General features: G+C 36.3%; 1 protein-coding gene across 9 annotated transcripts in view; it reads right to left on the bottom strand.

The window, feature by feature from the left end:
- The window catches only part of VTI1A (vesicle transport through interaction with t-SNAREs 1A), a 375,769-nt gene that overhangs the window by 279,421 nt on the left and 68,742 nt on the right, over nt 1-27,606 (bottom strand). For 8 of the 9 annotated variants that reach the window (XR_014068505.1, XR_014068517.1, XM_081540061.1 and 5 more), the window contains exons 4-5: nt 17,452-17,529; nt 6,180-6,264 (exon numbers count right to left, since the gene is read on the bottom strand). Coding sequence is in view for 7 of the 9 variants with exons in the window: in XM_081540061.1 (XP_081396187.1) it covers nt 6,180-6,264; nt 17,452-17,529 (163 nt within the window). In the remaining 2 variants the exon portion in view is untranslated. Of the gene's footprint in view, nt 1-6,179; nt 6,265-11,053; nt 11,075-17,451; nt 17,530-27,606 lie in introns of all 9 variants that reach the window. The other variant, XM_081540043.1, reaches the window with a different exon arrangement.

Below are 27,606 nucleotides of genomic sequence, written 5' to 3' on the forward strand. Positions count from 1 at the left end.
CTCACTTTGCTCCAGCCATACTAATCTTCTTTCTGTTGCTTGAATACCCCAAACACCTTCTCATTTCAGAGCCATTGTGCTGGCATTGTCTTCTTGGAATCACTGGCTCCAAATCTGCTTGCTGGTGGCATCTTTGTGCAGTCCAAGACTCAGCTAACAAGGTACTTCTCTGGGAGGTCTTTCATGACTATCTAACCTAAGACAGACTTCACTAGCTATTCTTTCATACCCTGTTTCTCACTTTGCCACCATCAGAAATGATCTTGTCCATTTATTTATTAATTTTAAGAAACATCTGTTTCATTCTGCTCCCTGCCCCTTCCTGTCTAGCGACCTGAGAACAGGGACATTGGCAGTCTTATTTACTACCGTATCCTCAACACATACCACACAGTACTCCATAGTTAGTTTTTGAATGAATTATGTAAAAAGGAACTTAACATATGTGAGAACATGACATATTCTGACCACAATAGGTCATTTTGAAAATCTAGGTCTGCGAGGCCCATTCATTTTTCAGTGTGGTTTACTGGTGAAGACATGGAATCAGATAGTCTGGTTGTACTATTTCCTAACTTGATTAATAAGTGTGGGCAAATAACTTAATCTATCTGGATCTTGTTTCCTCCTCTGTAAAGTGAGAAAACAGTATTTACTGCATAGACTTGTGGTAAGGATTAAAGAGCTAATAAATACAGAGTACTGAGAACAGCATGTGGCTCATATTAAGTGTTCAATGAACAACTGTATTATTTCTACATATGCCCAGTCACTAGTCCAGGATGGGAACGTGCAGGGCCCTTGGGGAAGGATGGACCACCATCATAGCAGGAAGGCTGGCAGAAGAACAGTATCCTGTTGTAGAGAGATCACTGACCAAATGTGACATCAGAGCCGGGTGGCTTAAAGTGTTGACTGAGAGAAGGGGTGCAGACCTGAAGGCTTGGGTACTGGATGGCAGCAGCAAGGCTGGTAAATGGTGCAGGTAAGTCTTCAAAGATATGAAGGGTATATCTGGTTCCAGAGATGCACTGCCATTTAGGGTATAGACTGGGAAAACGTGTTAAACTATGTATTTACATATTGAAAGAAGAGAGTGAGCCTTGCATTTCTGCCCTTGTATAATTTCTCTTTCAGCCTATTTCTTAATTGTACAGCTTCCATTAGTTTTGTGTCTATTGTAATTCTAGGGTATTTAATTTAAAGAAAAAATAATCATAATTTCACCATTAATGGCAGGTGACCCATAGTTTCAAATGCTAATGTCCTGACCTCAAATAAAATAGGTATCTCCATAGCTAAGAGTCGTACTTAACTGTTAATAGTAGATGAAAAAAGGAAGAGCCACTTTTTATTCAGATTCTGGGACAAGAATTTATAAGAAATGTTAAACTGGATCATGCCAATGGCTCATACAAACACCAGAGTGTTTGGTCTTTGACAGTCACTCCCGAGAAAGTTTTCCAGTGAATCTGATCATTGTCCCTGTTGTGTCAGTCTGAGCTTGAGATGTCCAAGTACCCGTTCTTTAGTTCAGTGTCATGCATTCTTTCCTCTGTCTCTGCATTTCTAAATGGAGCTGTTCAAATAACTTGTAACCTCACCAATTTTCTCAAATAGAAAGAAAGCCGTGAAAGAAACTTGTTTGGTACTATACTCAATAAATATCAAGGTGTAAATGGCACTTAAGATATAATCATGTACTTTTGCTCAGACCAAGCACATTCAGGACATGAGTCCTCTGTTCAGTAGCTATTATTAAAACAATGGTAACTGCCAATTTGACAAAATAACTTTTAAAAATGTCACAAATGACTCCAGAATTTTAGGAGATGGATTTTATTATTTACTAGGAAGATGCTAGAGGTCAAAATAATATGCTTTCTATTCTATTCCACACACATATATGTAATAAAAAAACTTTGAATGATATTTGCCAATAAAGTTCTTCAAGAAAAGTTTATAGATTTTTGCTGAAATCTTTTGCCAACAATTTTCAGAGATAATCACTTATGCTGATGATAACATAGAAATGATGACTTTTCCAGAGCCCTATTTGCTTTCTAAGCACTTGAACATATATGACCTCATTTTAACTTTATAATAACCTTATGGAATATATATATCGACCCTAATGGAGCTTTCCTGGTGGCTCAGAAGGTAAAGCATCTTCTGCCTGCAATGCAGGAGGACCTGGGTTTGATCCCGGGATCGGGAAGATCACCTGGAGAAGGAAATGGCAACCCACTTCAGTACTCTTGCCTGGAAAATTCCATGGATGGAAGAGCCTGGTAGGCTACAGTCCGTGAGGTCGCAAAAAGTCGGTCACTACTGAGCGACTTCACTTTTCTTTCTTTCTATGGAATATAAGATATATATATAGGATATATTGAATCTGATATCAGGTTTCCATTTGGCAAGTAAAAGAACATGTACATAGAAGCAACCAATTCTTCAAAGTCACACAGCTGATTAACACTGGGGCCAGAGAATGGGATTGCTGTCACTTTCTCTAATTCAGTACATTAGACAATAATTCCTAGATGTTGTGGCTAAGCAGGGCTTCCCTGGTAGCTCAGTTGGTAAAGAATCCTCCTGCAATGTAGCAGACCCCGATTTTAAAAAACATTTCAAGGGCCGAACAGGGTTGCCAATTTTGTTCATTTTCCAGGTAGAGGGGGGAAAAAAAAATATATATATATATATATATATTTATTATATATATATCTGACTTCTACCTACTATTTCTATCACATCATAAAACTATCCTTTATTTTATCACCCCAAATAGGAAAAACATGATCTGAGAAAACGTGTAGTTCTATAATAACATTTTTTTGTAAGAAAATCACTAATTTTTACTTTTCCCCCCTCATTTTACTGTGGACTGATGAAAACTCTTGTGGTCTAGGACCAGTTCTCAGACCAATACCTGCAAATCACTAAGCTCTTTCGTACTGTTTCAAAAGTCATCATAGCTCTTCCATAACTATGCCTTGTTGCATTTCACAGTCTTTTAGAAGAAGAAACCAATAAGTGCTAAAAGCTTTCCCTTTTGAAAGATACTGTTCTTCAACAGATACTGTAACAAAATGATCAGTATAGCAAATTTACATCACAATCAAAACACAGAGCTGTTGATTGACTGGACATGACCAGGCTGAGGGTTGGCAGTGAAGCAACAAATGTAGAAGCAACATGGAAACCACCATAATTACTTTCCCCACTTCCCACAAGACAGTAAGAAGGGCAGGAAAAATGTTTTGTGCCTCCTTTCTCATTTCTTCATCCACTTTCACATTCATCCAAGGAAATGAATTATCATGATGACTTCTGTCTAGGTGTGTGCCACATATGTGTTTAACTCCACAAAGCTCACCCTTATCCCTCCTCCTAGACTTGGTTTTACAGTCTGTAAGAAGTTCCCAAGTTGTTATTAATGTATATTATATAACATGTAAATGTCTACTTTTATAAAAGTTTGTAGTTAATTTGGGACTTCCCTGGTGGCTCAGACAATAAGGAATCTGCCTGTAATGCAGGGGACCCTCAGACAACAAAGAATCTGGGTTGGGCAGTCCTGGAGAAGGGAATTGGCTACCCACTGCAATATTCTTGCCTGGAGAATTCCATGGACAGAGGAGACTGGTGGGCTACAGTCCACGGGAGTCACAAAGAGTCAGATACAACTAAGCAACTTTTACACACACACACACAGACACAAACAGTTAATTTACCACTCTATTCTACTAAAAAATCCAAGGGCACTGAGGTTCGTTTGCAGGACAATCTTAAAGTGGCATTTTCCATGCTGGCTATATTGATAGTTACAGCACTCACCAAAAGGAGTTAACTACCAAATCTCAATCTTATAACCCTGATCAATGCATGACCCTCCAGTATCTGTGACCTTCTTTGATTATATTCTTCAGCTTTGGGAGGGAGCTACATGAAAGGTGTTGTGGGAGAGAAAAGGCAGTCCAATCAGCCAAATCAAGCCCTGTGATCAGTGTCATAGCAAGAACATCCCCAACCCAACCCAGTCCCATCTGGAAAGAGGCTCATCAACAGGATGCTTTGACAAAGAAGGTCCCTTAATGTTCAACAGGTATAGTGACACATTCTCCTTTTTAGAAACTCCTTTAATACAAATTTTGATCAAATAACTTTTTTCTATGAAAGGTAACTGCCTATATATCATCAAATGACCACACATTACTAATAATAGTTATATTTATATGGTGTTTTATGGTGTATAGCACATTTTAACATATGCCATCATTTCTTAGGAATATTCTGAGACAGGCAATGTAATTTCCCTTTCATTGAAGAAGATACAGACTCAGAGAGCTTATGTGATTTGCTTGTGCTTAGTTGCTCAGTCATGTCTGACCCTTTGCGACCCCATGGACTGTAGTGTGCCAGGCTCCTCTGTCCATGGGATTTTTCAAGCAAGAATACTGGCTGGGGTTGCCATTTCCTCCTCTAGGAGATCTTCCCAACCCAGGAATTGTAATCACATCTCCTGGCTCTCCTGCATTGGCAGGCGGATTCTCTGCCACTGAGCCACCTGAGAAGTTCATGACTTGCTTAAGGTCACACAAATAAGAGCTTGAACCCAAGGCTGGTCCTTTGACCACATGTTCAGGGCACTTCTCATTATTAGCATTCTTTGCAAAGACAGTCGAGTCACTTCTTAAGGTAAGCCCAAGGACTAAAAGAATAAACGAAAACTGGCTTTTATTCCAATCAGGGCAGAGAGCCAATCTATCAGTAACTTCAGAAAGAAGGACTGCCCATACTGTTAAAAATTCTGGGAGGATTGATGGTTTTCCTCAGTTTTCTCACCATTACTATAATGCCAATGTCATTTGTGTTCATTCTATCTGATTTCTTAGAATTCATCACGTAAGTAAGCTAATATAACATAGCCATGAATTAGGGGCAAGGGAGAACACTGGCCATTCATAAAAGAAATCATTTGGAATCATTTTCATTATACTTGCTCTTACAAAATGTATATCTTTTTGTAACACTGAAATGAAGTGAAGTGAAGTGAAGTCGCTCAGTCGTGTCCGACTCTTTGCGACCCCATGGACTGTAGCCTACCAGGCTCCTCCGTCCATGGGATTTTCCAGGCAAGAGTACCGGAGTGGGTTGCAATTTCCTTCTCCAGGAGATCTTCCCCACCCAGGGATCGAACCCAGGTCTCCCACATTGTAGACAGACGCTTTACCATCTGAGCCACCAGGGAAGTCTTTGTAACACTAAACTTACAAAAAAATCAGTGGAAATGTTGTCAACCACCTATTTTTGTTGTTCATATACTTGGCAAGAGCTACCCCAAAAGACATAAAATAGATCCTATATAATCTATACTTTGCAAATAGCTAAATAATAAGAGACTGCTAAGTATAAAGAGGTTAATGGATATTTACTTAATAGGTAAAAATAAACATTCATTAAGTGAAACATTAATAATGTAAAGGCATGTCTATTTTAAGTAAACTCATCCTAGAAGCCAAATTAGGGCTGTGTTTTCTGAAATTAATAACTAGTGTTAATTCAAATCAAAAGTTTGGACAGTATTAACTAACACTTATAGTACCATTATCATGACTTTCTTTTTCCCCATATCTGATTACAGGCTCTGCTCATGATTTGAAAAAATAATATAAACAAAACAGGACCATTAGGAATCATTTCCTAATGATTTCCTAATCATTTCCACCAGGACAAACAAGTATTATAAACTTGGTACTGGTACTTCTTTGCCCCTAGTTCACATCATTTAGACGGATTAAAATGTTAATTTTTACATATGTGAATAATCGCAAAGGAGCAAACAACTGGAGACAGCACCGTGTGCTAGCAATCATTGCGGGTGGGTAAACTGACAACATGTAACCGCATATTAAGACAAATGTAGAATTTAGACAAAGTATTCCATCTCTTTTCAGATGTATACTTTTAAACCTCAGGAACTGTTTTCAGTAGATGTCATGCCTTTTAACTTGAAAAAAGATAAGCGCAAATAAGCTCCCAATTGTCTCCCCAATATGTAAACCACATCTCGGGCTGCTGTCTCTGCTACTCCTTTGAAGTTTCCCTGAAATGTCATGTGTTGTGAAGACTGCTGTGCATAAGCAAGACAATTTGCTCACTCTCAGAATTCTTACCGGTTTCCACTGCTATTTGGTATCCAGCCTCTAGTCTCCGAGATGACCTTTCCAGCCTCTCTGTGTTATCGAGCAGATGTGCCCTCTGAAAAAGAAAAAGGGAAAAAAAATCAGACGACCGTCTACAATGTTCTTTTTTTTGCCTTAAAAAAATAATGCTGTTGTATGCCCTAACATTTCGGGGGGAGGGCGGATCACAATCCATTATAGATAATTTTTAGCAAATCTTCCTTTATAAAAACTACTAAAATGAAGCGATTTTCAATCAATCATGTAGGGGACCATCCATTTTTTTGCTTAGTTTTGTTTTAAAAGGCAGGCTCACGTTGTACGTGGCCACAATGAATCTTACTCCAAAACACTGAGAGATGTATGAAGATCAGAACCAACTGGATCTTTCCTGTTGCAGCAGAAGTAGGTTTATGAGTCATTTGCATGGATCCATGATCCCTATTTTGTATTTATTTTTTATAAAATGCAATCATGAAAAAAAATAACTCACTAGTTCCTTTGATTCCTAAAGAATTTTTAAATGAAAATTTTATTCTTAAAGAATGCCCCTTAATTTTCGATGTGCAGCAAGATGCCATATAGAACAACATATGCTACTAAAACAGAATACTAAACAGCAATTCTAGTTCTAAGACCACTCAGGGCAACCACTAAGAAACAAGAGACACATGTTCCCTCATGCACACAGATGTACAAAATTGTGGATTTATTCTCAAATAGTCCAAGATATATGGCACTATACTGAAAGTGAATTTCAGACACAGTGTTTTAGACTAAGAACTAAAATGATACTAACAATACACATTATCTTATATTATGTCTGATGGGGGAAATTAGAAGATTTTCCCCAAATCCTCAGCTTCTAAACTTTCTTTTCTACATTGAGGCTGATCTTTTTAAGCATAACAATCATACACTAGATCATATTCAGACTGACAAATACATTTATAATCTAATCATGGCTGTGAATGGATAGCAATATGTGCATGCCCTTGGGAGTGTGTGTTTGTATGTGTGTGTGTGTCCATATGTGTGTACTGATGCATGTACGTCTGGATACTTGAAAATACCAAAACATGTGTAACTATATTTTGGGTATGTGTACGTGCACGCATGTATTTGTATAAATTAGTACCTTACCCCCTCAAATCAGTTTTGCTATCTGGTCAAAAAGAAAGAAAAAAATGCAACCATAACTCCAACTTTGTGTTGCTGACAGATGTCATTTAAAATCGAAGAAATGCTTTCTAATAATAAAAAAAAAGGAGGTGCCACACATATTATCTGAGTGGCTGTCGAGCGAAACGATCCACCTTGCTCTAATGAGCCCCCATGGATCTTGGAGATGCAAGCTGTATTGACATGCACACTTAAGCTAATACACCTAGACCAGTGCCTCCAAGCTCTAGCAGCCAGGGATGCTGACAGAATATCTCGCTTCCATCTTCAAAGAAAGGAAGTGATTAGTATGTTATCATTACCATTCAAAACGTGATTTCCTTATTCCCTCCCGGCATAGGTGACACATCTGAGATGCGGCCAGACGTTGGAGGCAGCTAAAGCCACATCAAAGCTTTCCTTGAAAAATTTTTTTTTGGGGGGGAGTGCTGGGGGGAGTGGGGGGAAGAATCATTAAAACAATGCATTTAGAACAGAGAGATAGGACCTGATGTGAAGGTCAGGAAAGCTGCAACAACAGTCTATAGTAATTAATAGAGTCGTCTACTATATAGTGGAGATATTAAGAGAAAAACTGCCCCTCCCTCTGCTAAAAAAAAAGCACTAAATAAATAAAAGGAAGGAAGGAAAGCATATATCATAAAAATGCAAAATCACTCAAGTCTATAATTGAGAATAGGAAAAGCAAGGGGAGCTTTATGTGTTTGGCATTAATGACTATTTTTAAATAAATTTAACACTTTACTCAGCTTGTCAAAAATTAGGAATAAAAAAGCTTTCTTATTCCTAATTCTCACTACATGAAGGTTTTGGGAGTGGGAATTGCTCTTCCCTTCTTTGACTATTGTTTTCTAACTTAACAAAGGACTTCATTTTTCAAATCGGTGATTCTCTAAAAAGATATCAGCATTGTGGTATCAAGAATAAATGTGAATTTTAACCCAGAATTACAGATCAAAGATTTTGGTTCATTTTCATATTGGGTGAAATCCCTAAAAGAAAATATTTAGCTACTGCAGATTTAAAGAAATCAAAGTTCAATACTGAAAATGGAGTTTAATTATACAATAATAAAAATGTAGGAAACAAAGTATTTAAACGTAGAATGATTTCTGAGATTCCATGAATGGGAGCCAAATTAGCTTATCCAGTATATGGCTTTGTAATGGAAAGTGAAACTGCTAAGAGAACTTTTTTATTTTTTTAAAAAAAGGGTCTATTCCTAAATAGTGTCAGTAACTCTTCTGCAGGACAGTTCAATTTTATCAGAGTAAATCTGCACACAAGAGGACTATCAGTTTACCAGCAGCTTTCCAGCAGGACCTCACTTTGTATTTTGGAACCTCTTCACTTAAGTCAAGCTAAAATCAAGTTCTTGTAACAGCTGTGCTATTTACATTGTTCCCTTAGTTGTACATTGCCCTGGTCTCTGAAAATGAAAGGAAATACAGTACAGTAGCAGCTGATGCTTTCAACTTGCCCCCACACTCCATCCCAAACTCATTCTCTCACCCTCTTCTCAGCCCTTTTCAAAGCAGGTAAGTGAAGCTGTGCTGGAGCTTCAGACACAGCTCAACTTGTGTGAGGAGCTGTGCAATGTGGAGAGCTGGAGACGCAGGATTCAAACAGAGAGCTCGGCACAGTCAACACCGGTTCAGCTCCCTGTGCATTATCAGCCCAATTCCAAGCATGCTCTTTCCAGAATGGAGTCCAAAATGGGAGCCCCAAAAAGAGCATCTTGAGGACTGGATGGGGCATACTTTGTTTCCGAATAGTATGAAACATTCTATTTTGAAGCAGAGGAGTTTGTCTTCTCAGGATAGGTACAAGGAGGAAATCAGTGTTTGATTACCCTGAGCATCCTGGCTGGGAAACAATGACTTCGGAGCAGACTGTATACCAATAGTGTCATCACTGTAACCTATTCTATAAACGTCAATGCTGCATCCATATCAAAGACTGTTAAGAGAATATTTCAGAGTATATTATTCTGTTAGTTGAGTGATCTAATTCTTCCAAGTACAATTCCAGTTCGGGTTATAGTGTTGGTAACATGCATTCCAGAAGCATAACTGATAAAACTGTTGCTATAGACACATCAAAGGAATTAAAAGCCATAAAATGATGATGAAACGTATTTTAAAAGAAATGCAGAAGTGATGTTTTCAGCTTACAGAATTAAGATTTCTAAGTCCACACAATTCAGCTTAAAACTAAATCTTCTGTCAACGATGCTGATGGTACTAAAGCACAAGGGCTTATTAATTATATTCATTGCTAAATTCAGGGCGAAGAGCTTCATGTAGTTTCTTCATAGTCTACAGTTGGTTGCAGTAATATTTGAAGATTCAAATTCTTCACCTAAGCCTGAGCATATGCAAATACATACAAGAAGACTGTCTTGCAGAAGAATAATGTTGACATATCACTCACCTCAAGAATAATCTTATACATCAAAACTACGATTTATAATATTCATTTAATATATACATCTGCTTCCATGCAGGGAAGATAAAAAAAACACAGAAAGGTTGGAGGGTGAGGGTTTTGTGTATTTTCACCCTTCATTTTATGTATCATTATTACTTTTACTGAGAAGACATCACGAATGCATCTTAAATCAGAAGAGTTGTTGAAAATCACTCTCTACAAACCTCTAAATTAGCATTCATATCACCTAGAGAATGATGACATACCAATTAAAAAAAAAAAAAACTTCCAGGAAAAATCTCAAACAACATGGCCAACCTAAAGTTGAAAATAATTCACAGTACTCTGCTTATTATAAGCAATTAGACAATTTTTAAATAGTAATATAGGTCATTATTTTATGTCTTAATGTAAAAGTAACTAAATTCAATCTCACTAAGTAAAAACTATGACTAGTCTATTTCTGAAAAGAGTAGAGCATATATGATAAGCATGGTCTAATTTAAAAAAAATATTTAGAATCATTTGGTATCCCTCCTGCATACAGGAATAAAATTATCAACATTGTTATAAACATTTGCTGGGCCACACACACACACAAAAAGTCTGGAGCTGTATTATGAAGCAGGCTAGCAAACTCAGAAAAATGAGAACTCACTTGGGTGCTATTTCCTACAAAAAAGAAAGCATTTAACAATGAGGAGAGGCTTGGCTATTCTTAGGTATCTGTGTACATAGACTAGTAGGGTATTTATAACACATGTGTGTTTCCCCAAAAGGATAATAGGCTCATGGTATCTAACATTGAACTAAGAATTTTGGTTGAAGGAAAGAAGTTAGTTTAAAAACAGTTTTCAGTAAATTCAGAATGTCAGAAAAAAAATTAATCTTGTTGACTTCTTTGAGAAACCAATGCAAACAAAACAAAACTGAAGTCAGTCTACATGAAAACTACACTTGGGTATAGCTTCAAGCTATTCCTTTCTTTTTCTTCCCTTTTTTGGTCTTTAAAATATGAATTTTCTTCCAAAGCTAGAAAACAACAATGATCACTATGATAAGCATGATTGGGGTGTACTTTTTTTTTTTTTAAAGATAGCAGAGAACATTTCTAGCAATATAATCAATGCTTTTAATATGCACAGATTTTCCTGGAAAAATGAACCCAATGGTTTTACTTCAGATTCAGATACTCAATTTTATAAGGAAAAGCAGAATTAAAAAAAAAAAAAAGCAAGCTAGGAAGTACTCACCTCTTCACGTAATTTTATCAACTGCAACATGAATGCACAAAAAAAAAAAAGATAAAAAGGAAAGAAATGGCAGGAAAGAAAGATCAGTTGTGTGACAGGATACAGAATTAACATTGACAATTTATCTGTTTACATGTTTAGCATTTAAAAATCACAGACAAACACATTAAAAGAACCTAAACATAGACTACATGCAGAGTTTTTTGAACGAATAAAGATCACTTTCTCACACTGTCACATTAAACAAAGAGAATAGTGTGAAATTCTCTTTTAAAGTACATCTAAGACACCATCATGAAATAAAGGGGAACGACTTCATAGAAGTCTATATTATAAAGAAAGAAAACAAGTTTACTGTTCTTCTCTTCTAAGAATGTACCACTGAAGAGGTTTTGTATATACAAGTTTTCAGGATGTTTCTCTATTTTGAATCTTGACAACTGCTTTCAGATTTTTACCTCCAAATGAAAATGATTAATAGCTCATGCTTTTGTCCCAGTAAGTATTTTAAAACAACAAACTGGTATGTTAATGTCATACTTGTACCCATTCTAATAACAGGATCACCTTTGGAAGTCAGATTATTTTAATTGGGAATAAAGCATGCTAGAAGAGATAATATTTAGGACATAAAATCAGAAAATATTTCACAATCCTTAGCAATACTGTGTATATCAGAGTTGATTTCCAGGGTTTTGTTTTGCTGAAGAGGCTACTGTAATTGTAAGGTGTTTTCATTTTAATTTTTGAAGTTTCTTCACTTATCCATTTTCTTCATCTTGTAACCAGGTCATTTCAAAGCAATGATCTCTAACTTCATTTGTACCGCAATTTGTTTTCACCAAAGTCAAACCTCAAGCCACTCTTTACCTGTTAGTAAACTCTTTTGTGATAACAGTTTGATTCTTCTCTGTAGAATACTTAAATGTCTTCAATTTTACAGATAAAACAAGTTGTTTTACTCTTTAGAAACTAGAAAATGGATATAACTATATGTCTGATTCCCTGTGTGCATGTGATAGTGTTGTATTCTAACCCACAAATATTGGAGAGTTGAGGTGTTTCCCACAGTTTCTACAATGAATAGAAATGAAACCTATGTTGTATGAGACTATAAACCATATTCTAGGTCTGAAACTTGCATCCTCAGCAATTCAGGTCTACAACTGATAATTTTTAAGCATCCAAATATCTGTAACATCTGTTATAACACTTGACATAAGCAGGCCAATAAATTAAACTATTGCTTTGGGAGAAACGTGCCATGAACTGCTCACTATAAGTCTTTCTAAAAGTATCATGTTTACCATAGCCCAGATTTCTCAAAGTTTAAAGCTATTTTTGTCTCCAATTCAAGGAAAACCATATGCATTCCAGCTTAGTCTGTTATTTCATTTGTTGTTTGAAAAGTATTTCAAGTACAAAAGAATGAGATTTCAAATCAGTTATGAATCTTAGAAAAAGGGTACAGAATCTATTACATAAGGTCTCACACTGCATTTAGTGAAAAAGAAACTTTTTCTACCTTTCAAAAATACATATGAAGTTGTTATTATTTGTAATTAATACAATCATTATCTCAGCAACCACTGAGTGTGTAAGTCAATCATTTCATCATTTCACGGGAAAAGTTACAATTCTTCCCTAGAAAAAGTAAAATTCTAAACTTAAATACCTGGCCTATCATATATCGGAATCTTTCTTTTTGCTATCGGAACATCATGGGAGAAAAAGGGCAAACATTAATTCTCAGGAAAAGCTGATCTGGGATTGATCGCACAGCTATTTTTTTTTTCTTTTTTCTTTCTGGGGGCACCATTCTTCAGTTGACTATGATACTTAAAGGGCCAAAGTTTAAAACTACTCTTCAGCAATGGAGACCATTTGGGCATGCCACCCTGCCATAATCAATGAGTGTTTAAAAATGCTACCCATTTGTTTTTTCAATAGGTTCCAAACAAAAAACGTTCTATCTTGTTTGTGCTGCATGGCTGCATCCAAGCTTTACACCGGATTTGTAGCTAAGCTAGGTAATGGGAGGGGTTTTAATCTTTATCTTTTTTTTTTCTTCTTTTTTTTTTAAGTTAGTCTGAGAGTTTTCACTCAAGTAAACAAAAGATGGCCTGTTTTTGAAAATTAACAATGCTTAGACTAGGCTGAAAGTAGTGATTTCGTATTTTTTCGGTTCGTATTTTATCGAGTTTCTAGCTCCGTCATAGGCGACATGAAAGTGTGCCATGCCACCATGTTGAGTTATGATAATCAACATCTTTTTTGAAACAAAGATTTCTGTCCCCCCACCCCACCCCATGCAGAATTTGATACAAGAGGTAATCTGTTCCTTTGTGGGCTGAAAAAATCTGGTTTACGCTGGTTTGAACCAGTGGAATCTCTTGTGGTTAAGCCTTCTGCTGTGACTAAAATCAAAACTGCACCGCAGAGCATGTGAGGGTTCGTGCGCGCGCGCCTGTGTGTGAGGGGCGTCACGTGACCCCCAGAACTACCGAGTTTTTTTTTTTAAAGCTGATAACGCGACTGCCGTCTCTGTCCGCATACAGATAACGAATAAATGCTGAACTCTATTAAACGCCCTTTACACATTATCGTGGGTCGAACACACAATTTTCTGAACTTATGATGACAGTCTATTTATTTTGCTATAAACCCTCAGCACGTAACGAACAGATTTGTGCCTGGTAATGATCTGCTCTGCCAGGGCTATATGAAATGATACCGACCTTCTTTAGATCTTGGGGAATTAAATTGACCGACTTCACCCCCTGGTCTGTAGCTGAAGTTTGACACACTTTATGCACAGCAAGCCCAAATCGGAACTTAAGAGAACGTCGCATTAAAAAATTAAGCAAATCATATCTGCTGAGTATTGCTTTACCACAAAAATTTCCTCACGTTTAGACATACCCTACTCTTTATATATTTTTTTGAACCTTCTATCTGGGATTTACTCAAATTTCATATAATTTTGCATATGGAAACTGAGACACTATTAGGTTTCAGAAGTAGAGCTTGGAACATTTGTCCCATTATCATACTCTACTGTGAAAGGGATTTAATTCTGTATGAATTTTTTTTTTTTCCTTTCCTAAGAATCGTTTTCATGAAACTAAATCGAGTTAACAATTATTAAAGTTTCCACTCTAAATACAGCATCACTACATTTCAAGAACAAGCTCTTTGAAAATATTAAGATGCTGTCATATGCAATGGAAAATTTTATTTGTTAAAAGAACAGAATGATAATGCCCAAGACAACTAACAGTTCATGGAAAGACCCAACAATATTTGAATGTGCCAAATAAGTAATTTTGCCTCTTCTCTGTAAATCAAGGATGAGTTATACTTGACTGCATGAAATGGATGTAATAGAAATGAATTTATACAAAGCAATTAATTTGGAATTAAATAAAAATGTGTACTGTATGGAGAACATTAAAATTGCATTTGAAAATTCTTAATTTTTGAAATTATAACAATTCTAATCATGGCAAAATGTTTATATAAATGAGTAAATTAAAATACTGTATAGTTAATTGGAAGATCATAATTAAGTTTTAGATGCCTAAAAAATGCATTATAAATTGGCAGACTGAGAAATAAGAACTAAGGCATTCATATTTGTCTAAATCTACAAAGAAGCCACTATAGGGAAGATGTGGATATTGCATTGAAAATAACTAAATAGCACTTAGTTCATTTGTCTATTTTACAACCTTTGCTATTAATTATTTATCCTTTTTTTCTGACCTATACTTTAAAAAAAACTGAGATATATCCCAATTTTAGTTAAACAAATATTGCCACCTTTGGTCTCATATTTTACCTCTAAGTTTTCCCTGTATTGTTAAAAATTTACCATAAATATAACATGGCCAAGAAGTTCTGAAAAGTCAGTTTCTCAATAATTAGGTTGAAAATAAACTTATCTGTGTGCAGAAAATATTTTCTTCTCTAATTTACTAGGTGAGCTTCTCTAATTTACTGGTGAGGTGATCCTAGCCAGAAAAAGCTATCTTCTCAGGCACTGAGGTACAAAAATTAAAATGAAAAGCCAAATCTTTTCTTCCTTTAAAGAAAAAGTTTCTGTTTTGATTTCATAGTCTGAATGAATACTGATGCAGAATAGTTATTCTCAAGTGACCATTCCAAGTTAAGGATGTGTTACATAGTTTTAGGGATTTTAATTCCTATATTATGACAAAGAGCCTCAAAACAAAATATAAAGGCTTCATTATGATATGGAAATTGTGCTACTTTGGTAACAAAATATTCTAAAAGTTATGTATCGTCTCTTTGAACTTTCAAATCTGATTCAAATTTTAGACTGAAAAGTTCACATAAGTAATAATCTAACAGTTCCACAGTCTCATGACTATAATTCATCACACTCTATTTATTGAAGTGACAGCTCCTTACAACTAAACTTCAGGCTCTCCAAGCGCTTTCAGAATTTGTAAGCTTGATTTATACAAGTCCAGGGGAAATCTCTAAGTTATCACTTTAAAATGACAGGAATATAATTTGAAAAATTCAGAAAATATGAACTCAATCTATTTTTGTGGAATATTTTTCTTTAGGCATTAAAAAAAAAAGTCCTCCTTATATGTTCGTAAGGCAAATGTTCTAGGCACATAAAATGTCCATTAAGAGAAGAGAACATGGTTAAAAAAAAAAAAGATCCCTGTCACAGTACTACAGCATCTATTACAATAAAGGAGTCTGAGTTAGACAGAAACACCCTCTTCTATTTCCTCTATATTAGGCAGTAGTTTCAAATGAGGTAAAGATCTATAGCTCTTTAAAGAACTGTCATGGAGATTCACTTTTTTTTGGTAAAAAAAGACAGTGCTTTTTTTTGCAGTAAAGATAGAAAATAAAACTATGATTAATTCACTCAAGAGGTATAAGCAATCTAAATCTCACTTAAAATAGGAAAAAAAAAATTTTCGCTCTCATCCTCACATTATTTAATCTATTATGAGTAAAACTCCTTTATCACATCATGCTTTTGTGTTTGATGTGCTCCTTATTTTTTTTTTTTCCCTTAGCTATTCTCACATTTCAATCAGGGAAGCTGAAATCCCAAGTCAAATCTTAACGTGTTTACATGTCTGAACTGAAGCTGAAAACATCCAACTAGTGGAGGAGCCGAGATATTTCCAAAAACAAACACAGGACTGCTCAGTGATTCTTCTTCCTTTCTGGGGGTGGGCAGATGGGGGCCTTTTCATCACATGAGCAACAACCCTGTTTACAATATTCACATTTAGTGGATAGTATTATAGTTTCAGCATATATAGACTTACACTCTATTTGCAAGGGTAAACACTATTACGCAATTTTTATAATGCATATCAATATATTATGTTTTAGCAGCTTATTAAAATGTTGGTTTACCCAATGAATGATTTATGTTCATTTTTATTTAGAGTAGAGGCTTCTACTAGACTTGCCAAAGTAATGTTAATAAACACGTTCAGGTCTTGCTTCTGAAGTTCCCCATCATTTATTTTCTTTAAAAGTGTCAAAGAGGATCAGTCACTAGGGCTGTTTGAGACATTTTTTTAAAATCATCTCTACTCTGAGGTTCTTGAAACATTTCTTAAAGTCATATATATTATCTACATGAATTAATGAAATCGGCAGTATTAATTCAAAGAAAGAAGTGGGACACTAATTAGACTCATGACACTACTGTGTGATCCAATGAGAGCTGACAGCCAAGTTGCAAGGCCTCTTGAAGAAGAAACTGTGTCTTATTTTTTTGTCTATGCGGATCTTAAACTGCAAAAAGACTTCTCCCATTACTACTCCTGCAACTATTATCATCATCATTATCATTACCTGACAGGGGCAGAACCTCTATGTGAGCATCCAAGTTCCACCCTGGTGCTTCCAATTTGCATTTTGGTGAATGTATTTTTCAGAAGGTACACAATAGGAGCCTGAGCTGCCTAGTCGAATTTTGAAAGCTTACTTTCATTTGTTTTGCTGCGAGTGTTGATTTAATTATACTGCATTATTATCAAAGCTGCATTATGTACTTTTTTTATTCCTTTTACATGTGTTGGAGGTGAGGACCTTGGCTTTGTCCACAAACAGTGTGTTTCAAGTTATTCCTTAAGTACTAAATAATAAAGAAAAGAGAAGAAAAGATTTTTTTTTAAAAGATAGCAGACAGTGATCACAAGGTAAAGGGTTAAATGTAAGATCTCCAAGAAACATTTTGAAGTTGATTAAGACTCCAGCTTTGCATTAAACAGTATCGTTTCCACATGAGTTGTTGCTAATACTGGTACAGAGCAGCTTGAGAGCCCAGTGTGCCTGTGACCTCCTTCACCCTCCAGCCACCCACCGGGCCTTCCTGATTAGCATTCTACCTGGTTCTCGGAGGAATTCCCATCATCCCCTAGGAGCTCATTCCGTACTTCGTCACTGTAGGCGATCCGTGACCTTTTCTATAAAACAAAACAGAAAGGGAGAGAGCAAGATGAACGTTAGAAAGGAAAGGCTTCCAAGCATTATTGGTATCAAGACTGATCATTTCAAACCTCGAGAGCCCCCTAATGGAAACCTATTTGCTCAAATCTGCAAACCAAAGTTGTGCAAAGTTCTTGAACTTAAGGAGTTTAATGTAAATTATAAGTTTTTTCAAATGCCAGTAATGGATGAAAACTCTGCATTGTGTGAGTCCTCTATTAATATTGACAAACAGATCAGAACTGTTATTCCATGCAGTCATTCAGATCAGACCACGAAGCTGAAAGAAATACAGCTATTTTGCTGTATATCTGCCACACTCACCAGACACAGTTAAAACAAGAGTATACAGGGTCTTTAATACTGTGGCAGGAAATGGACTCTACAATATAGGTCTTTTAAAATCTCTAATTCTAGGATAATATTATATCTCCAACTATATACTGGGATGCCTGGAAAATAGCATATCCTCATTTCCTTCATTATTGTGATGTTACTAATCAGAAAGAGATGGAATTTAAAAGCCCATCCTGTTTCCAAACTATAATTTAAATGTCTCCTAGTCCTCTATAAAAATAGCCTAAGGAAATGTAGTGGGAGTGTGTGTGTATTCGTATCTGGTAAAACAACTTAAATTTCCCAATCTCAGTAAACAAAGGCAAGTAGGCTATGAGTCAACTTTTCACAATTCCAGTAAATAAAGACAAGTAGGCTGTGAATCGATTTTTCACACACTGAAATTTTGTTTTACAAGAAATCTACCTTTACCAGTAACGTCAGAGGGACATGTCTGCAAGCAATTCATGAATTATCTAAAGGTGCACACATTTGGAAAAGCTAAAAAGCTCTGCAAATTAGTTGTGAAGCTAGAGTGCCATCCTCAGATCCTACTTCAGCATCACTATTTCAGACCCAAATGTGGATGTACAGGTTACTTTACTGCCTTTTCTGTGTCTGAACTAACTGAGCAAAATCAGTCAATTAAAAAATGGCAGCTGGGAAACAGTAATCTTCTCCTATTTGGGGTCTACAGTTTAGGACTTAAAATTTCTTACCTGCTCAACTGTGATATGAAAAAGTATTGTAGTTTAAAAGGACTATTCATAATCCGTGAGCAGAAGTCAACAAGATTTTTAATTAGATTTTTAAACTAGTGAATGAGTAGCAGAGCTTTGCCACATAGAGATCATAGTATCTTAAACATAAAATCCTACTATATTGGAACTTAAAAGAACTTTCGACAAGGAAAACCAATAGATTTTAAATCATTTTAAAGTTTGCCTTTCTCACTTGGGGCTCCCTATCTGAACCCCAAAACACAGAAAATTATTTGTGACTATTCTCAATTCTCCCAAAGATGGGACATGAGAGAGGGTTTAGTTCATTACATAGAATAGAAGCCTCAGGGCATTAAGGCTTAATTCTCTGGCAGAATCCTGCTGAAAAGGGCTGAATGGGGTGTAAATAAAAATAAGTAAACTTAGACATCCCTTTATCTTTTAAGGAAAACAAAAATCAGTCTTGTGGAATTCTAAAGGTAGCTTTGGTTAAATTGAGACTAGAACCCTGTGGTCCTAACTATAGCTCAATAGTCATTCTACTGCACAAAATTTCCTCATTTTATTACCCTCTGAATATACACACACCGGAAATAAAAAAAATATAAAAGTTGCAAAATGTTACAAAGGAGATGGTGATATCCCCTCCTATTCTAGGTCTCTGCCCCAAGCCCCACTTCCTTGCTACAAATGTGTGTATCATACCTTGGCAAATGTATTAAGTCTGTAAGCAGATAAATGAAACCAACAATGTTGCAGAAAGGACAAAACAGGAAAGGTAGGTCATTAGCCTGAGGTCAGTAATGACATCTATATCAGCTGTCTTAACTATTCAGGAGTGACCTAACTCATTCCTTTTTGAATATGGCAGGCTTCTCCCTGCCACAAACAGCAGATATTAGGTTGGCTTCTCTTATTGTATTTACTGAAGCTACTATTAATTAGCTATTTCTACTGACTCCATAAAGTATTGAAAAATGCTAAATTACAAGGACAGTACACTACATGGCCTTAGCTCAATATTTCATTCAAGCCAAACCCTTCTTTTGCCCATTTGGGGCTCCTTGCTACAGTCGTTTCAAACTATCTAGCAAAAGTATTTTACAGCATTAAAGGAAATGAGAACCTTTTAACTGGCTGTGGTATCAGAGCTGCCTTTTTAATTATTCATTTCATCACTATGGGGGACTAAAACATTCCATGGTATGCAAGAATATCATATGGAGATTGTTTTTGTTTTTCCTTTTTTTACCAAAATACCAACAAATTGGCATAGATTGTTCAATTACACTATATTCTTATTTTGATTTGCTGTACTTCAAAAGAAGAAAATTACAAACATGGATGCCTAAATAACTCATCTTGTTTTGGTTAGAATCCATTGCTTTTAAAAACCAGCAATTAAGAGTGTACATGCTCAGCAACAGAGGAGAACTGAAGATTTATCCATAGTTGAAGGGTGGGCCCTGTAAATGTCACTCTTTACCATTGGGATAGTAAAAACTGGTCATTGGGATGACTCTCTGGATATAATTAAGCACATGATATGCTGAGTTTATAAAATGTTCTCTGATAGGACTGACTTCTGTTACAGAGTGAAAAGACAACTTGTTTCAAATATCAGAAATACTTTCTCATGAAAATGACACACCTGATGCTGAAAACTGAACTCTTTACACTTAAGTATCATTTTGAACAAAACGTTTTTAAATTCACACTTTGCTTTATTAAGAATTATTTTTAAATGCCTGCCATTGGTCTTTTCTCATAATTTTTTGTGGTTTGAAATTTTAAGTAAGCTGAATTTAATAAACTGTAATTTAGCCTGCAGGATCATTACTAAAATAACTGAACACCCAAAAAGGCCAATTCGTCTGAATGAGAAGCTGCTTATTTTATGAAATTTTCCTCCAAAATATCAATAAATTGTTTTACCTTTTGTGGAATTTTATTGTTAGTATTTTACATTACTAAGTATTATGCCATACTTTAAATTGGAAGATTCAAAGTTAATGAAACTGAAATACCTACTGTATCTTGATCAACTAACTAAAATATTTTTTACTTTATTATCAACTGTATAAAATCTGTACTTTAGCCAAATGCAAGCATGAGAGTTTGAGCTGGAAATGTCACACACTCAGCTACAGTTTGAAGGAACCCAATTCATAATGCATTTTATAAATAGTTAATGACTTCTATACATAAGCTAACCAGGCAAATCAAGAAATTGTCAACATTTTTAGTCTTAGTTGTCAGTTACTACTGTCTACTGGTGCTTTATATGTGGCTTCTGGAGAAGACAGAAGCTCTCTGCAGTTTGTAATCTATTGCCATTTCAGGTCTGTACCATAAGGGTAGAAAAGCTTCAACTGACAATATGTGCCACACACACACACACACACACACTCACACTCACACATACACAGAGTGTTAAATACAAGGGCATTCCTCACTTTCAGCTGTGTGTTTGTGTAAAGTTTATTCCTTCTAACTTATATATTTGGGTGGACAGAGAAATCTACAGACCATATATGAACCCTAAAAAATACGACAAATCAACAACTGATTGTTATCCCTAAGACATTAGATGCACAAAATGTCAATGGGTTATTTTAAACTGATGACAAAAGTGAGTCTTTGGTTAGGAAAGCAAGAATTTCAGATGCCAAGCAGTTTTTTTACTTGATGAACACAACGTTTGCATACTGATTGGCTGATTTTCTTAAAGCCAAGTTCAAACAGATACACTTGCTCAGTTCTCTCTGGAAATTTGGCTTGGAACAATCTATCTACTTGACCTTAACATTTCCCAACTGAACTGAATGTGTTCCTGGACAGGCACTGCTAAACTAGAAACAAAATGAATTAACTTAGCTTAAACTAATTAAGAACTGTGATCTGTGGTACCGCCTCCTGGATGAATCTACATGAGAAACAGGGTATACGTAACCAGAATGAGGATTTCTAGCACTCAACACTAGCATAAGCATAACAATGAAGTTGGTTTATTACTAGAGCGTATATGAGAATTTAATTTCCATGGCGTGCACATGGCAAAGCAATTGCTTAAATTGCCTCACCTGGGAATTTAATACAATGTTATCATCAGACCAGCCACATTGTAAATAGATTTATAATGCTTTCCATGTGCTGCACTCTGTTGCATATGAATTAAGTAATGATCTGGTATTACAATAAAATCAGCTAGTTCCCACACCTGGCAGACAGGATATTTCACTAAATTAATACCCAAACAGCTACATCACAAGGCATAGGAGAGGAAACAATCTCTAAGGCATTGGACGTGAGTTTAACATGGGAGGCAAACACTCCATGGTTATGTAAAATGTTACTGTGTTGAATGGGCCGCTCAAGACAATCTGTTTCTAACATCTGTATTAGGGAATTAAGACTTTCTCAGTTCCATTCAATTTTGGCCTGATTTTCTTCATTCAGTACTTTAATTACTAATCATCAATCCACAACATTCCCAAACACTAAGAAAGCCCTTTATTCTAATCTATGTGCTGCAGACAGCCAAATAATTGATACAAAGTGTACTATGGTTTTGGTAAGTAATGAAAGAACAGCTTGTCCTACTTCCTAGTCAAATTGGTCTATAGAAGAAATGGTTAATAGATTTCTCTATAGGTCTAAAACAAATTACCCAGTCTGGCCAGACTTTTCCATTGCTTCTACCATGTCTTTCAGTTTCCCTATATTTAATAATGCCCCAGGTTACCAGGTGAAACACCTATTAAAAACTGTTTTGCTTTCATAGCCAAAGAATTTAACTGCTCTAAAGAATTTAACTGCTCCTGTTATAATTAACACTTGGGGATAGCTATAGAATACCATGAAATTATATTTATTAGCTAGTCATATAATTGCTGGCACTCATTTCTTACCTAATTTTATCTGGTTCTAATTAAATAATATCATACTTCCATAATGCCCAGATGGCATTTTCTAAAATGCATCTATCTTTGGCACAAGGCATTGCATTTTTAACTTCCCTTCTATTTCTCCACTGGCAATTTCAGCCTTTCATCCTCACTCCACTCAGGACCGGAGAAGGAAATGGCAACCCACTCCAGTACTCTTGCCTGGAGAATCCCATGGACGGAGGAGCCTTGTAGGCTACAGTCCATGGGGTCACGAAGAGTCAGACACAATTGAGCGACTTCACTTTCACTTTTCACTTTCATGCATTGGAGAAGGAAATGGCAACCCACTCCAGTGTTCTTGCCTGGAGGATCCCAGGGACGGGGGAGCCTGGTGGGCTGCCGTCGATGGGGTCGCACAGAGTCGGACATGACTGAAGCGACTTAGGAGCAACAGTAGCAGCCACTCAGGACTTAAAAAAGCTCATCAATCCAGCGTAGGAAACTTAAATTTTGGAGGAAAAAATAGAAAGAAATTTGTGAAATTTTGTTTATTACACCGTTCTCCATGCTGTACTAATTTCTATCAAAAAATCAATTTAAGATTAAAACATATCATACTGGGAATTCCCTCATCCAGTGGTTAGAACTCTGTGCTTTCACTGCTGAGTGTGCAGGTTCAAATCCTGATCAGGGAATTAAGATCCCACAAACTACACAGTGTGGCCAAAAATAAAAAATAATGAAAATAAATTATAATAATAATGCTCTTAAAAATACCATACTAGATAATACAGATAAAGGTAAAGTCAACTGTTAGGTAAATGTTTCACCCTTGGAAAATTGTTAAGATGACAAAGCACAGAGCACTGAATGAAAAGAACAGAAATGATATTTCAGTATGTGATCTTGGTCAAATGAAATTTTCTGAATATCAGTTTCCTCAATCTCTAAAAAACTGGTAACAATATTTATTTCCCAGGGCTTTTGTGAGGATTTAAATATTATAAACAAATGGAAACCTACCATAATACCTTGAATGTGATAACATTACAAAGGATGTTTAACTAAATATTTGTTCATAATATTGGAAAAGATGCAATAAAATCAGCACACATACATGACTGAGGGTCTAAATTAGTGCATTCTTCCTTAAAAATGATTTCCCACTATATACCAAAATTTGCTTTAAAAGTTGTATTATTTAATCCAGTAATTATAATTCTACTACTACATTATTTTGCCCAACTATCTATTTTATGGTGCCACAATTTTTGGACAACTTCCAGTGATAAAAACTTTATTGTATTTCTTTAATGTTATCAGAGAAACTAACTTCCAATCTGTCTCTTCTAAGTAATCATTCCACTAAACATGGCTTGCTGTTACTCAAGGGACTGTTTAGAGTTAAAGGTCAAGCTCATTTGCTGGAAAGTGCACATGCCACATGTCACCAATACTGTAGTGTTAATAAAGGGAAAGCACACTTTCTATCTATCATAAACTCATGGCCAATGGACCATATGCAAGCCACCAGAGAGAAAATACTAACAAACCCTGCTTCTAGCAGTTCGAAAAGCAGGTTACCGTGTAAACACTGAAATAACCCATTGTTCTTGAGTATGTAATATGAGAAAAAAAAATTTCCAAGATAAAAAAAAAAGTCTATTATAATCATCCTCATTTACTATTTTTGCTTGTGCTTTCAAAACATTTTACATATTTGAAATTGATATTCATGTTTCACTGTAAACAAGATAAATCATATCATATTTTCCCTTAATTATTTTTTAAATTTAGCTTTGTTATCACATGTGAGTATTTGCATATGATGAAGTTATATATATATACACTTGTAGACTCACACAAACCCATATGCAATCCATATGGAACGACTCTATTTATGTTTCACAGTTCTAGAAGAGACTTTTATTTATACTAGGAACTCTGACCACATTGCTGCTACATCATTTAATGACCCGCAAAACAGAGAGCCCAGAAATCATGTAACTGCACTTCTTCATTTCCTCCTTCAGCTTTTCTAAATTTATGTCTGAAATTTAAGTTTAACATTAGCGTTTCAAAATGCAACTTGAGTTAGTTAGAATCATGGCCCCACTCGCTTGCATATGCTTATAGTTTACAACTTTGACACTGCTATTGAACACAGTACGTCTGTGTCTTATATCATGTTAGTCTGTCAATCAATAATTAAGTTACTTCATTCAGAAAATCTGCTCATGATAGAATGCCCAGATGTTGTTGTCAACATCTGGAAGAGTGTAAGTACGCAGGAGAGGAAGTCTAGTTCCTTAAAGTCTTTCTGAATATAAAATAACTACACAGACTATACTTTTACTTGAAATAATCAAATAAATATTCTATATATTCCCACTGGAAAATGATACTCTGATAAATGAATGCTATGTAACAGATGCTTTTATTTGCAGTTTTAAAAGAAGTACGGAAATAAAATATGAAGACATATATAATTAATTTGAATCTAGGCTTGCTATGTAATCTACCAGGTGGCACAATGATAAAGAATCTGCCTGCCAATGCAGGAGATGCAGGTCGGATCCTTGTGTCAAGAAGATCCCCCGGAAGAGGAAATGGCAACCCACTCGAGTATTCATGCCTGGAAAATACCATGCACGAGGAACCTGGTGGGTTACAGTTCACGGGATCTCAAAGAGTCAGACATGACTGAGCAACTGAGCGTACACGCACACACACGTAATCTGCCTAGCATTAGGAAACAAAAGTGATCCATTCATTGCAGATCCATCCACAGTCATTATTTCAAGTGATCGAGACATGCAGGAACAAATGATCTTGAGGATTCTGTGTAACTGACACTGAGGTTATCACATAAATGACAGAATGTGATAGTAGACCAGTGACACGGGGCATCAACTAGACCAGCCTGCAAACGTAGAGATGAGGGGTTCTAAGCCAGATGAACTGTACAAAAAAGATCTTCACAACCCAGATAATCATGATGGTGTGATCACTCACCTAGAGCCAGACATTCTGGAATGCAAACTCAAGTAGGCCTTAGGAAGCATCACTATGAACAAAGCTAGTGGAGGTGATGGAATTCCAGTTGAGCTATTTTAAATCCTAAAAGATGATGCTGTGAAAGTGCTGCACTCAATACACCAGCAAATCTGGAAAACTCAGCGGTGGCCACAGGACTGGAAAAGGTCAGTTTTCATTCCAATCCCAAAGAAAGGCAATGCCAAAGAATGCTCAAACTACTGTACAATTGCACTCATCTCACACACTAGTAAAGTAATGCTCAAAATTCTCCAAGCCAGGCTTCAACACAATATGAACAATGAACTTCCAGATGTTCAAGCTGGTTTTAGAAAAGGCAGAGGAACCAGAGATCAAATTGCCAACATCCGTTAGATCACTGAAAAAGCAAGAGAGTTCCAGAAAAACATCTACTTCTGCTTTATTGACTATGCCAAAGCCTTTGACTGTGAGGATTACAACAAACTATGGAAAGTCATTAAAGAGATGAGAATACCAGAACACCTGACCTGCCTCTTGAGAAATCTGTATGCAGGTCAGGAAGCAGCAGTTGGACATGAAACAACAGACTGGTTCCAAATGGTAAAGGAGTACATCAAGGCTGTATATTGGCACCCTACTTACTTAACTTATATGCAGAGTACATCATGAGAAATGATAAGCTGGATGAAGCACAAGCTGGAAACAAGACTGCCAGGGGAAATCTCAATAACTTCAGATATGCAGATGACACCACTCTTATGGCAGAAAGTGAAGAAGAACTAAAGAGCCTCTTGATGAAAGTGAAAGAGGAGAGTGAAAAAGTTGGCTTAAAACTCAACATTCAGAAAACTAAGATCATGGCATCTCATCCCATCACTTCATGGTAAATAGATGGAGAAACAGTGGAAACAGTGACAGATTTTATTTTGGGGGGCTCCAAAATCACTGCAGATGGTGACCGCAGCCATGAAATTAAAAGATGCTTGCTCCTTGGAAGAAAAGTTATGACCAACCTAGACAGCACATTAAAAAGCAGAGACATTACTTTGCCAGCAAAGGTCTGCCTAGTCAAAGCTATGGTTTTTCCAGTGGTCATGTATGGATGTGAGAGTTGGACTATAAAGAAATCTGAATGCTAAAGAATTGATGCTTTTGAACTGTGGTGTTGCAGAAGACTCTTGAGAGTCCCTTGGACTGCAAGGAGATCCAACCAGTCCATCCTGAAGGAAATCAGTCCTGAATATTCATTGGAAGGACTGATGCTGAAGCTGAAACTCTAATCCTTTGGCCACTGGGATGCGAAGAACTGACTCATTTGAAAAGACCCTGATGCTGGGAAAGATTGAAGGCAGAAGGAGAAGGGGACGACAGAGGGTAAGATGGTTGGATGGCATCACCGACTCAATGGACATGAGTTTGGGTAAACTCCGGGAGTTGGTGATGGACAAGGAGGCTTGGCATGCTGCAGTCCATGGGGTTGCAAAGAGTCAGACACGACTGAGTAACTGAACTGAGTGACTGACTGAAGCCAGATGAGTGATCTACTCAAGGCCACAAACCTGTGAGAAAACAGGCAGAACAATGACAGAATTCATTTCCCAATGCCCACCCTCCTTTCACTTTACCAGACCACCAAGATAGGCTGTGGGTGTCTTGTCACCCATTCCCCAGTGCAAGGTTGGCTGTTTCATTCACCTAGTTCTATGAATGTATCATCAATTACAAAGTTGATTAGTCTATAGATTTTGTTTCTTGTCACACTCCTCCAAAACAAACAGACAAGCAAACCTTTACTTATACTTTGCTGTCAACATCTGGAATATTGACATCAGTAAATTTGAAAGTCCAAGGGTGACAGATGCTTAATGCAGACTGTTTTATTTGATAGAATAAAGTGTTTGATCTCAGACAGTGAGTCACAACCATACCTATGAGTGTAACTTAAACATGGTTCAGGATTAATCTTCAAAGGCTATACCATAAAACAACAATAATCTACCCACATGGCAGGAGAGGAGCCACATCAATTATTAAGATGTGTTAAGAATCCTTTAATGACACCACCCTAATGGCAGAAAGTGAAGAGGAA

The sequence above is a fragment of the Giraffa tippelskirchi genome, chromosome 2, assembly GCF_054371585.1.
Source record: "Giraffa tippelskirchi isolate mGirTip1 chromosome 2, T2T-mGirTip1v1.2.pri, whole genome shotgun sequence".
NCBI lineage: Eukaryota > Metazoa > Chordata > Mammalia > Artiodactyla > Giraffidae > Giraffa > Giraffa tippelskirchi.